We start from the raw sequence: 13,649 nt of genomic DNA on the forward strand, positions 1-13,649 counted from the left end.
CCATCGAGCTTCCCCTCAGGGATGTCTTTCAGGAAGTGAGCCTTGCAAGCTGAAGCAGAGAACTGGCTAAGGCAGCTGCACCCTGGTCCTACCATCAGAAAGCAAGAGACCCCAGAACTAGAAAGGCAAGCCATTTTCTCTCTACCCTTCAATTAACCCCACATGTGTTTATCAGCCAGGTTGGCGTGATAAACTAACTACCTCAGCTATCAACCACAAGTTCAGCAGTTCCCACCCACCAGTCGCTTCGTGGGAGAAAGATGCAGTGTTCTGCTCCTGTAAAGATTTACAGCCTCAGAGACTCTCAGGGGAGGTTCTTCTCTCCCCCGGGCTGCTGTCAGTTGGAACAGGCTCAGTCGTGGTGAGTTGGTGCCGGACAACCATGTCGTGGAAGCTTCTGAAGTAATTTTGCAAAGGAACTAGGAAAGGAGGACTTGGATATGGCCCGAGCTAAACCCGAGACGAGCAGAGCGAACCCAAGTCTGAGAAGGTATCCGGAGCCCCAGTCCAGTGGCTGGCATTGGTTTCTCCCCTTGAACCCGACATTGAACCTCTAAGGGGTTCATTTGATTGATGTACACACAGGCCATCTTTTTTCCCTGTGTCTTCCAAGACTTCCATCTGCTGGTCTTTAAATTGGCTATTGGAACCCCCTTCCTCCCATAGGCAATTCTCAGTAACAAGAATTGTGGACCGTAAAGCAGTGGAACATTTGTGGAGACCCTCACATCACTCTCTTGTTATGTGCTATGATATCATCATAAAATCCCATCACTCGGTTGTTATACTGGGCACCAAACCACACCCACTGCCCTGAGTCAATTCCCACTCACAGCGACCCTGCTTAAGACTCCGGAGAGTGCGAGTCTTTATAGGAGTCCGTGGTCTCATCTTCTCCCTAGAGCAGGGAGGGGGGTGGATTTAACTGGCGGCTTTGCAGTTGGCCGCCCAGTGTTTACCCAGCATCTCAAGAGTAGAGAAAGCTGCAGTTTGGGACCACTCCTTTACACATATGTAAACTCCGGTCATAGTTTCCTTTGTAATGAACCTACCAGCCCTGGATGGAAGGGGAGAGGCTGACTTCATCACTCACTGCAATAACCACGGGGCGGTGAGGTGCAAACACGGGCAGATTAGTAGACAATGTCATGTCTCATGAAATCACCACGATTGCTTCTTGGACCGTTTTGGTTTTTGTAGTCTTTTCTAAAACAGGAAATAGGCGGAGGGAAGGACTTGCCGCTGTGTTTGGAAGACGTGGCTGGGGGATTGGTGGGCGTTATGCAGAAAGGCACCACCCAGTCCATGCAGAAAGTATGACTAGATGTTGGCAATGGCTATCTCCAAACTGAGCTGGCAACATTGAAAGATATGAACATGTCTCATGCATGAACTCACCTCTTTTCACCCTGGGTGGAAAATGCTCACTGATACTCATGTAGTCAACAGGTATACAGTCAAAAGGTATGTGCCGTGGATTTGGCCTCGACTTAGGCACTGGGCATGTACAGCAGGGACTGGCCTGCGGGAAGCGTGGATCCTAGTGTCGAGAGCATGTCTTACTGCATGATGACGAGGAATGGCCAGTGTTTGAACGGGGAAGGACGGGTAAGCATTCCAAGGTCACAGGACTTCTGGGCAAAGTGTTTAAATGTCCCTTCTTTTTATTTACTAAGGTTTTTGAGCATCTACTATGTGCTAAGGACTTGGCAGGTGCTGGGGAGTTGCTCTAGTGCTTGAAACCCAGGCCCTGCGTCCAAGGAGCTTGCCTTTCCGGAGGAGAAGGGAGGGGACAGGGCCAAGAGAGATGGGGAGAATCCATGTAGAAAGGTACCTGGTACTGGTATGAGCATCTTAAGTGGCCACTGCATCCTAAAGGAATTCGGGCGCGCTCTTAGGGGACAAGCCATCAAGGGAGGTTTCTCGGAAGGTCACTCTGGTACCTGGGCTGGTCACAGAGAAAGGACTTCTTTTACGGCAGGAAAGAAAATGGCGGGAGGGGGTTGGGCAGCGGGGGAGGACAGGGGGCCAAGCCAAGCCTTCCAAACAGGGAGAGAACCAGCTGAAGGGGAGAGGTGGGAGGACCCAGAGGGCAGCAGGAAGGAGGGAGGGAAGTGCTGGTGGCTGAGGTTTGGTGAGGCCTCTGCCAGGAAGGCCAGTGCTGGCTTTGATCCCAGTGTGGGGTGTACTGGGGTCACTTGGGTGGGATGACAGGAATGGCCTGAACGGGGTGACTGCAGAGGCTGAACCCAGAGAGCCTTGCTTTTTCCCATCTGAGAAGGGGACTCTCCTCAAGGGGCTCCTGGGCAGAAAGGGAAACTCTCTCTCAAGTGCCCTGCAAACTGAAGAAGAAACAGAAAGTGCCAAGCTAACATCTGCTGCCCTCTAGTCGGTGAGGACTCACCCAGAACTGCCCTGAGGACAGAGTGGAAACGGCTCCACGGGGTCTCAGACTAGACAGCCTCACCTTGCTGCCTCCTGCAGAGTGGCTGATGGCCCCACAACCAACCCGCTGCCCCACATGTGCTGCCAGGGACCCCCAAAGGCTTCAGTCTCGGCCGTTGGGGGTGACGTTATTCTGACAAGTTTTCTCTTATAAGACAAGCACCCTTCCATCAAAGGTTCAGTACATTCTCTCGACTGCGTTGCCCTGTGGAAAACATCTGAGATAGTTCCGTGCTGATAAGCAACGATTACTGGGCTACTTGGAGGTCACAGCCTTATTTTGTCAAATCACATTCCTTCCTCCGCTATCAAGGTTGTTTTGGAGACGGAATTTAAAGCAGTCCTTTATGAAAGACAGCAACAACTCCTTAGTCAAGGGTTGGAGACGAACCACTGGTTAGTGTGTGACCGTGGGCAGAAGCCTCCCTGTCCCCCGCTGAAATGATTGATGCTGAGCTGACAGCGCGACATTTCACACTGAACTTTCAGAGCCGGGCTGGGAGCGAGCGTTAGTTACACCCGGTCCCTGGCTGAGAACCCAGGAGTTCAGAGTAGTGCGGAGCCTGCCCAATGCTGTATAAGAACCAGTAGCAGAGTCAGGTCTCGAGGCCACGTCTCTCATCTTTAATTCTTATGCCTTTCCCCCACGCCCCGCCCAGGGGAAGGCCGAGCAGCGTCCAAGTGAGTTATTACCACAGGTGACTGTTTCTTATCGAGCCTGACTGGGTCCCCCTGCAGGAACGGGAGTCTACTGAAAAGAAGTTGACGGTTGCCCTTGGTGGTTCTCAGTTACACTGTATTTGAAAATCTGACCCGGTGGCTCCGCTCATGCGGTGCAAACGCTCCGCTTGCTCTAGCCACGACCAAGCTCCCTGCTGTCGAAGCCATTCCTCCGAGCAGCCGAGTGGGACTGCCCCTGCGGTCTTCCACGGCTGCACACCTTTACGGGAGTAGAAAGCCTCCGCTTTCTCCCAGGGAGCGTTTGATGGTTCTGAACTGCTGACCTCGCTGTTAGTAGACCAGTGCCCTCTCCATATTTCAGAAACTTGACTGGGCCACCCTGAAGAGATAAGCGGAGTCCTTTGAGCAACGATAAAAGCAGCATCAATCACCCTGATGCTTGGTGTTTTTGTTTGCCCCGAGTCCTGCCCGGGCAAAGCATTGCTTGGCTTTAAGGAACGTGTCGGTGGGCGGAACCTACCAGTGGCCTTGTCAGAGAACCAGGCTGCTATCTGTGTCTGTAACAAATCTATAGCCTGCGGGGCAATTCTCTGTTCCATAGTCACTGAGAGTCAGAGTAGACTATGGCCATGGGGCTAAAACTCTGACATGATGTGGAGGGGGCCCCACGCCAGAGATGACGCTATTTAACACGCATGCCACGGTGTCCCGGCCAAGGTTGCAGACCGCGTGGAACGCTGCAAGGATCTTTGCTGACAGGCTGCAGGAGGGTGGCTATGAAGACCCCACCTTTCCCCTCTTGTCACGTGGACCTTGTGGTCAGACGAGTCTGCCCGCAGCGGCCAGGGCGGTGACCTCTGCAGGGCCCGCAGGCTGCAGCAGTTCCCACAGAGGAGCTCGGAGCATATTTGGGGGCAAACATTTCACGGGATGACCAGTTTGCAGGGTGCACATTCTGTATGCTACATGTGTGAGAGAGCAGGATGGGGCTGGAGTCCCCAATAGGCAAGCTAAGCACAGGCTTGCTTATGCTTACGTACTCATGTGCAGTGAAAAGTTTCATGTGGACTTAATCAGAGAAGATCTTATCCAGGTGCACCATCCCTGTAAGGGAGATGCATCTTCAAGGATGCCTTGATTCTCCAGAGCAGTGGTTCTCAACCTGCCCAGTGCCGCGACCCTTTCATACAGTTCCTCGTGTTGTCGTTACCCCTCAACCATAAAATTATTTTCATTGCTACTACGTAACTGTCATTTTGCCACTGTTATGAATCTGGCGACCCACAGGTTGAGAACCGCTGCTCTATAGGAAGCTATTGTGGGGACCAGGATAGACTGAGGCCAACCGTATCTTTGACATGTTTAAAACCGTGAGAAGGTTGACTGCAGATTATCAGGAACCAGTAATCCGTGCTTATCTTGCTTACTGGGTAATCCATAAGGCCCGGCATTGTTCTAACCTCTGGTTTATGGAAGGGAAATCGGTGGGAAGGAAACTTACTGAAGGTCATGCAGTTAATTTGGACCTGGGATTTCAAGCCTGGTGCTCTGGCCCCACCTTTTCTGCTATCTTGGGTAGAAGATGCCCACAGGGTGGCAAGGAGTTGCTTGCATTCTGGCTGCTCCTCTGCTCCAGTGGGGAGCATATCCTTGACCTTTTGTTACCTGAGAAGGCTGCCTTTCTGGGCTCCAGGGTGCAGTGGGAGGTCCAGGAGAGGCGCAGACAGTGGGTCCTGGTTGTCAGAGCACCAGAGGAGGTATGAGTCAGGATGGGCGGGCCCAGGTCTTCCTGAAGTGTCTGATCACACACTGACATCCTCAAGGATTTCCCCAACCATCTGGTCTCCTTTCTTACTTTGCCTTGAATAGGAAAGTGACCTTTGGGGGTGACAGAATGCCATAATATGGATCTATAAGTAACAGGAACCAAAGCTAATGAGGCAGAAGTGAGGTGTCAGACAGCTGAAGAGATTGGCTCTTTCAGACACCTTTGGGTGCATCCAGAACAAATGGCCAGACCTGATTTGCAAGTCCAGATGGAACTAAACCCCCCTGTCCTGGGGGCTCCACTCCCCACCTGAGCAACTCTCACAGGTGCTTTGGGGCACAGGTTCCCTCCCTGCATTTACAGAGTCAGGCGAGCAGCAATAGAACCTGCATCCCCGAGAGGCTACTGGCTGTGACGAAGCTCAACACCCACATTGCCGGCTGGGACCTAAGTGCCCATCCATCACCCCTTGAAGCTTGGGACCTTGGCACGAAGTCTCGGATGTGCAGAGTTTTCCAGCACGGCTCTGTATGTGCTTCAAAAGGATGTCAGTTTGGGGGTTTTGTACACACATCTCTTCCTCGTACAGGCTTCCCCACTATCCAAAAGCAGAGCGTGCTTTTGAGACCTTTCGTAAGCTGAAACGGCATAAAGCGAAGAAGCAATGGCCATTAATTTTAGACCCAAATGACAACCTGCCAAGGCATCCCGAATCCACACAAACACCTGAAATCGCCCCAGCCACAGAGTTCACAGGTTGGATGCTGAGCTGCTTCCTGCAATTCCCAGGGAAGGAGCTAGGCAACAGCACGCTGGACGCTGCCTCTTCCACAGCTCACTACAAAAGCAAGTCCACGCACCAGGCTGGAGCCTTCCTTCTTAAAAGTCTCTTTGGATTTCTTTCAGTGAGTGAAAACCAGAGCCAGGCAGGTCTTTCATAAAATCGAAGCAGCATAAGGCAAACTTACGAAAGTGGGGGGTGCCTGGACTGAGACTAAAGCACTGTGAGTTGTCTAGGCAATTTGATTGCTTATTCTTGCAAACACTTAATACTCCGAGTTTAATTATGACCTACAAAGGGGTCCACCTATTTGCTACCCTTTCAGAGCTCCTTGATAAAGCTGACAATTGCCCAGAGGCTTGGAGGGCCTGACAGAAAGTTCAGTCCCTGTCCATCAAGCCTATTCTGATTCATGGGAACCCTGCTGGGAAGAGCAGCATGGGCTCCCTGGCTTTCCAGGGCTGGGGTACTTCCCTGAGGATTGCCACTGCTTTCTCCCAGGGAGCAGTCTGTAAACTTGAGAAGACCATACGGACTGCCAGGTCCTTTCCATTAAAAGAGACACAGTGATAGCCCTGATTTAGATCCCCTGCCCCCAGGCTGCTGTCCTACAATTAAAATTAAGAATCCAATGTTCTGCTGCTCAGCTAAGTGAAAATTCAGTGTATTCCCATCCATCCATCCATCCATCCATCCATCCATCCATCGATCCATCCATCCATGGATCCATCCATCCATCCATCCATCCATCCATCGATCCATCCATCGATCCATCCATCCATCGATCCATCCATCCATGGATCCATCCATCCATCCATCCATCCATCCATCGATCCATCCATCCATCCATCCATCCATCCATCGATCCATCCATCCATCCATCCATCCATCGATCCATCCATCCATCCATGGATCCATCCATCGATCCATCGATCCATCCATCCATCCATGGATCCATCCATCCATCCATCCATCCATCCATCCATCCATCCATCCATCCATCGATCCATCCATCGATCCATCCATCCATCGATCCATCCATCCATGGATCCATCCATCCATCCATCCATCCATCCATCGATCGATCCATCCATCCATCCATCCATCGATCCATCGATCCATCCATCCATCCATCCATCCATCCATCCATCCATCCATCCATCCATCGATCCATCCATCCATCCATCCATCCATCCATCCATCCATCCATCCATCCATGGATCCATCCATCCATCCATCCATCCATCCATCCATCCATCCATCCATCCATGGATCCATCCATCCATCCATCCATCGATCCATCCATCCATCCATCCATCCATCGATCCATCGATCCATCCATCCATCCATCGATCCATCCATCCATCCATCCATCCATCCATCCATCCATCCATCCATCCATCCATCGATCCATCCATGCTTCCAGCTGCTGATTCCTGAGCTCCTTCGGTGGGGTTGTCAGTTCCAGGCTAGAAACGGAGCAGAAAGATAGCATCCTTACTTTCTTGCAATTTAAGGGTTTAGTTTAGAGGCTCTGCTGGCTTCTTCCTTCATTGTCCATTTGAGTTTGCAGTAGCTTCCAGCATCCTGCACATCCTCGCTTTGTAGATACCTCTGTGTGTGCATCTTCACGTGCCATTTGTCCTATGATCGAGCATCTGTGTTGGGATCCACTTTGCGCTTTTTTATAACCCAGAAGTGATTAGGTCTGGGACCAACCTTCCTTATGCATGGCCTAGTTAACGTGACAGAGGAAACCCGATTTCCAAACAGGATCACGCCCACAGGTCTTGGCACCCGGGCTTCAGTACATTTGAGAAGGCGGCACAGTTCAGTCCACAGCAGTGTCGATTATCCCCCAAAATTTACTTGTACCGCTTGGTGATTCACTGCCCTTTATCCTTCGGTAATGCTAGGTTTACTGTCTGTCACTACAAATAAACTTGCATTTTCCAAAATTATCTGTAAAGGAAATCATACGGTGTATGCTCTTTTCTACCTAACTTTTTTCACACAGCATTGTTATCGCGGGCGTCCTTCGTGACGTCCCACGCAGTCGTGCATTCATTTCACTGCAGAAAACCATTCCATCTTATGGGCATAAGTCGTTTTGCTTATCCTTCCATTTGTTGACATGTACTTGGGCTGTTTGCAGTTTGGGGCTATCACAAACAAAGCCGCGCTAAACATTTTGTTAATCACATCTCTGTATGGACATCTACTTACACTTTGCTTGAGGGAATGTTGAGAAGTAGCGTGGCTGGATCACATCATACAAGATGCCGCCCCGCTCTTTTCTGACGTGGTTGTACCAGCGGCATCATTTTACACACACACACACACACACACACACCCAGCAGTGTATCCCACTCACTCCACAGTTGTATGGGGTTGGTATCTTTACTTGTAGATAATGTAGTAGGTGCGTTGTCATTTTAATTTGCATCTAGGATAGAGTTATTGTCATTTTGGACTTTATAAAACGCACAAGGAAGACAAGTTGAGAATGATTCGGTCAGTACAATTGCCCCAAAACTGCACAGTTAAAAATAGTTGTGGGCATTAAGTAGCGCAAATATTACATGAACCTCATATTTACTTTCTGGCTTTCCTGTCTAAACAAATGACTGCAGCTGAATCCTCCTGGCCATGCGTTTAACGTTTTTGTCTCTATCTGCTCACTTCTTTTTATCTCCAGCTGTTTAAACCCCGTAGAGGCAAGTCCCTGAGGAAAATGATTGCCAGGTGACAGACAGCTTGCAGGGCAGAGGCCTGGCTGGCTCGGGGCCAGGTCTGACTCTGCTTCTGCGCTTTCATAGTCCAGGCCTTCCTCCTTGGCCTAACCACCCACTGTGTGTTCCCTCTGGTCATTTTTCTCCATGTCTGCAGCTCTCTCAACCCAATGCAAGCCACCCCACCCCACCCACCCCCAGCAGCCTTCACGCAAACCTGCTTCCACAGTCTGTGCTCCTTGTGGCTCATGCAGGGAGAGAGTGCTTGTCTACCTCGTTCTAAGGTCTTAGCAAGTTTACCTGGGCCCTCAGTGGACTCTCCGGGGGCACTGTCTACAAGAGTGGACCTGTGGACCATGGTACCAAGGGTCTTGGACAAAGTTTTATACTCCAAATACAGCTTGTCAGACAGGGGGCAGTCTGGATGCCTGGGAAAGAAAGCAGCTGGTGTTTGATTCATTGGCCTCAAGGCTCACTGCTGTGGAGTTAACATTGCCTCATCGTGATCTTGGAGGACCTTGACTCATCACGGTCCCAGAGGACCTGGTAGAACTGCTCCTGTGAGTGTCCAAGACTGTGAACTGTTTGTGGGAGTAGAAAGCCCCATCTTTCTCCCGAGGGACGCTGGTGGTTTTGAACTGCTGACCTTGCAGATCACAGCCCAACTCGTAGCCACGATGCCGCCAGGGCTCCTCCGGTGTCAAGACTGCAGGTCTTAATTTGTTGTTTCGTGCCCTCTTCCACAGGGATGCCCATTGGCTTTTCTTGCTTTGCCCAGCACTTGCTAAGGACGCTTTTGAGATGCCTCTTGCTCTTGGGAGAGAACGTAAATGTTTAGGTGTGTTTTGCTTCGCTTGCATACAGGTTACCCACCTCTCATAAATCATCAGGCAAGTTCACACGTGTCCTCTGCTCCCGCCTTCACCACACATGAATCACATGCAGCGAATTCGGATAAATGGCCACCACGTTGTGTGTGATCTTTGGTTTCAAAGACTGCATGCCTTGCACCCAAAACCCAAATCCACCACTCTCAAGTCAGTTCCACTGATAGCGACCCTACCAGACAGAGTGGAACTGCCCTGTGCGTTTCCGAGACGGTAACTCTTTATGACTCCGGAATGAAATCTTTATTCAGTGGAGTGGCCGGTGGGTTTGAACTGCCAGCCTTGGGGTTAGCAGGCCAACGTATGCCCAGTGTGTCACCAGAGGTCCCTTTGCATTCCTCCAAGGCTGACTAGGCTGCCCTCATGATGTAGTGGTTACACTCTGGTCTGCGATCCACATAGTCAGCAGTTCAAAACCACCAGTAGCTCCACAGGAGAAAGATGGCTTTCTACTCCTGTAAACAGTTACAGTCTCAGAATCCCGCAGGGGCTCCCCATGAGTCAGCAGACTCCGTGGCAGCAGGTTTGATTTTCTTGGTGAGTGGCTAACAGTGGTGACTGGCATGGTTTTCCTTTCAAAACCACTTTATTAGGAGTTAAAACAAATATCATATTGTTGCATAGTTCAACCACATGGAGCAATATTGTGCAATTTCTACCACAATCAGTTTCATCGACTTTTCTTTTCATAATGCTATTTTACAACGAAAGGACTTACTATTAAAACACATCTCACGGAACTACCAATTCGTCTCACTGGTCATGATTTTGAAAACTGTAAGACACTTTTTTCAGAACATGGTACTGGAAACATTTATGTACAAAATGGTTATGTGTGAATGGTGCTTCGTTAGGCCCTTACACTTTCTCAAGGCTGTAGTCGGTCGACATTTCATTCTTGGTTTCCTTGACTGGAGTGGGACACTTTGTATTTTCCCAACATTTTTATTGGCACACAATTTACATATCATACAGCTGAATATTTCGATTGTTCAATCCTATCCAGGGGAATTGTACAATCTGCACCACATCTGCACCACAATCTGCCCATGGTTAAACCGCCTTTTGCATCCACCCTGTACATCCTACTTGGGATGTAAACGCCCTTCTCTCTGTGTTTTGTCCTTTGACAAAGCCTCTGCAACACCTGTTCTCCCTCTACTCCAGCCCACTGCGTGCACAAAATAAGCACACATTCTCCGCTCCAAGGGGCTGGACCAGAGTTTCCCCCGGCTTCGCTGCCCGTTCATGTCCACAGGGTTTGCCAGCCCCTGGATAAAAACAACAAGAAATGAAGCAATGCATCTCAGCGCGCTTCTGAGACACCTTGTTCTGGGGCAAAGGGGGTTGTCCCGCCTCCCCTCCCTTCTGAAACCAGGTCCTTTGCTGTGACAAAGGCGCTGAATGCTGCTTCTCAGCAACCCCACAGACCCCAGGGCCACACTTGCTCCTGCCTCTTACCGTGTAGTTAGAAGAGTTTCTGTTTGCTTCCATCGGTGGGTCACCAGGCCTTTCCTCTGAGGTGCCTCTGGGTGGGCTTGACCCACCAACCTTTCAGTTAACAGCCAGTGTGCACCTGCTGGCATCCCCCACAAGCTGGATCTGTCCTCCAGACTTACCGTCGTGTAGCCGATTCTGACTCATAGCGACCCTATAGGACAGGGTAGAACTGCCCCCTTAGTTAAAAGAGTTGATGTGGTAAAAGAGGCTCCAGGGCATTCAAACTCTAGAGTACTAGCCTGAAGGATGAGGGTTTGATCCCACCCTCCTGTGTCTCAGAAGACATGCCTGGCAATCGGCTTTTATAAAACTTAGGGCCAAGAAAACCCTAAGGAGCATCTCTGCTCGCTCACACGCGGCTCGCTCCCCAGGGGTTGGAATCCACTCCATTGCAAGGAGTTTGGTTTGAATTTCCACCCCGCTCCCCACCCAAAAATCACCGTTTTAACTTACCTTTTCAAATCACATCTAGCAAAGTTTGACTAACTTTCCTACAGCCCCCCTCCTTTATCCCCCAAACAACTTTCAATGGCTTACTCCGCGGCACCCACCTGCCCAAGCTCTTGATAAAGAGCAGGAAGGTGGGACTGGCCAGGTCTACATGGGAAAGTCGGGGGTATCCAGCGTTTGAAAGCTGGGGGGCATTCCAGAGACTGGTGATGGAGGCACGCACACGGCTGGGAGAAGACCTCCTCAGCCAGGCCCACAAGTCAGGCCTCTCCAGAACATGGTCCTTGACCCCAGGCCAGTGAATTCACTCACCTTAGTGCTGTTTCAGACGAGAGGGATGAGGCTTTCTGCTCCCATGAAGATTCACAGCCTCAGAAGCCCAGGGGGCAGTCCTCGGCCCTGCAGGGTCCCTTTGAGTCTGAGTGGGCTCGATGGCAGGGCAGTGTTCGAGTGCTGCTTCAGGCCACAGTGTTTGGGGCTCAGACTGCCACCGCTTTGGCTAGTCGGCTACATGCTTGCCCGAGGCACCGCCGAGTGCCTATCAGCCAGGCTGGGGCTGTAGAATCTATGAACGGCGAGAAGCAGATTCTGAAGAATTACTTAGCTCAGTCCAATTGCTGGGGGCAGTCATTCCAATACGATGACTTGAAGAAAACCAGCAGCAAACTCACTTGCCACCCAGTCGATTCCAACCCATAGTGATCCCACGGATGTAGAAGTGTCCCCCCTTGGGGTTCTGAGACGGTAAAGCTTAATGGGAGTAGAAAGCTTAATATTTGTTCCTCCTGTGCAGTGACTGCTGGTTTTGAATTGCTGGACCTGCGGTCAGCAGGTCCACGTGTAGCCCACTACCCCTCCGGGGCTCCCTAATGTTAGGATAGTCCACTACAGTGGAATGTGGATGAACCTTGAAGTTGCACCCAAGGATAAAAAGACCCCTCATTTCTATCCTCTCCTAAGAAAGGGGGAGTTAAAAAGTATCCTATAGGGTTGCTGAGTTAGGTAGGGTCACTAGAAGTGAGACTGCGCGGTGAACCGGAGGGCAGTGACGAAGAGGAAGGCCCTCGAGCTGGAGGGACACAGTGGCAGCGCAATGGCTCACACACGGGAACAATCGCAGGACGGCGCAGCACTGGGCGGTGTGATACAGGCACAGGGACGCGATGGGTTGGCACCAAGTCAACGGCACCAGAGAACAACATGAGTGGGAATCAGCTCCGTGGCAGTGGGTTTTCCTATCTCTGCTGGTCCATCCAACACCGATTTGTTTTATAGATACAACAAACACACACAGTGCTCATAGAAACTAATATAGCCATTCACGCGCGCAAAGGTGTCCCACTGCTGGGGGGTGGGGCTGGGGGCGGGAGCAGGGGACTCAAGTCGTTGAGCAACCGAGACATCGTTCCCACTTGGAACATATTCCAAGAAAACAGAATGCCCAGCACTTTCTAGGGAGCTACAAAGGACATCGCTGTGCCTTGTTACGGAAAGTCTAGTCTCACATTTACATCGTCAGCTTTGTCCCAAAAAATCATTCTGCAGAAGCAGAGTCAGCAATCCTGACTCTGGCCTTGCTGCTCCCTCGCACTTCCTCTCCTCGTTTCCACAAAGCGACGGAGCTCAGTGCACTCCTTGTCCCGTGCTGCTCAGTGAGTCACAGGGGTGGTGGTGGGCGGGGGGGATCTGCCAGTCACCCTCTCTGAGTTCACCGTCCAGGCTTTCCCAGGAGGAACGGCGGAGCTTTCACGAACAAACTACTGATTATGTTGTCGAAGGAGCTGCATGCTGTGCCAGTAAACTGTTGCCTGTCTCTTTTCCCTCTCTCCACAGGACTATTTTTACCCCAGATACCTAGGTAAGTCCAAATCACTACCTTCGTAGTTGACACAGTCTGTAGAGCATTCAGAAATGGGTGTTTCGTGTGGGAGGACCAATTGGTCCAAATCCCACTACCGAAGGATTTCTGGGAAGAAGAGTAATTATGCAGTCACTTTGGGGCGATCCAAACCGTTCAGATGCAAAGGGAAAAACATTTTTTTAATGTTCGTTTGATTTGTCATGATCCCTATGAGCTGAGCCTCCATCTAATGCCCACCTTTGCAAACCTCTTTTCCACTCCGATTCGAGATTTAGCTCATTGTTTGGAAAGATGATTTCATCCAGGGCCTGTCAAACTTTGTTTTTTAATCTCAGAAGTTGATTCTTTTGTTTGTTTTTTGCACTTGATGGCAAAGAATGATTAGTTATCCACGTGAGTCCACCTGTCGATGCCATGCTGTTGCGTAGAACCAGTCACTGATGCATGGATAAACCCCGTGCCTACTGAAGGGCCCGGGTGAAGGTCTCAACACCCATTCTGCACCATCTTCAACTACAGAGCAGATTATGCCTGAACGCACGTG

The 13,649-nt window shown here is 50.6% G+C and overlaps 1 protein-coding gene across 1 annotated transcript in view; it reads left to right on the top strand.

Moving 5' to 3' along the window:
- The window catches only part of GAS6 (growth arrest specific 6), an 82,195-nt gene that overhangs the window by 19,945 nt on the left and 48,601 nt on the right, over positions 1-13,649 (top strand). The window contains exon 3 of the mRNA XM_075563384.1: positions 13,078-13,102. Within this exon, the coding sequence (XP_075419499.1) occupies positions 13,078-13,102 (25 nt within the window). The remainder of the gene's footprint in view (positions 1-13,077; positions 13,103-13,649) is intronic.

Source organism: Tenrec ecaudatus, chromosome 11 (assembly GCF_050624435.1).
Source record: "Tenrec ecaudatus isolate mTenEca1 chromosome 11, mTenEca1.hap1, whole genome shotgun sequence".
NCBI classification, from domain to species: Eukaryota; Metazoa; Chordata; class Mammalia; order Afrosoricida; family Tenrecidae; genus Tenrec; species Tenrec ecaudatus.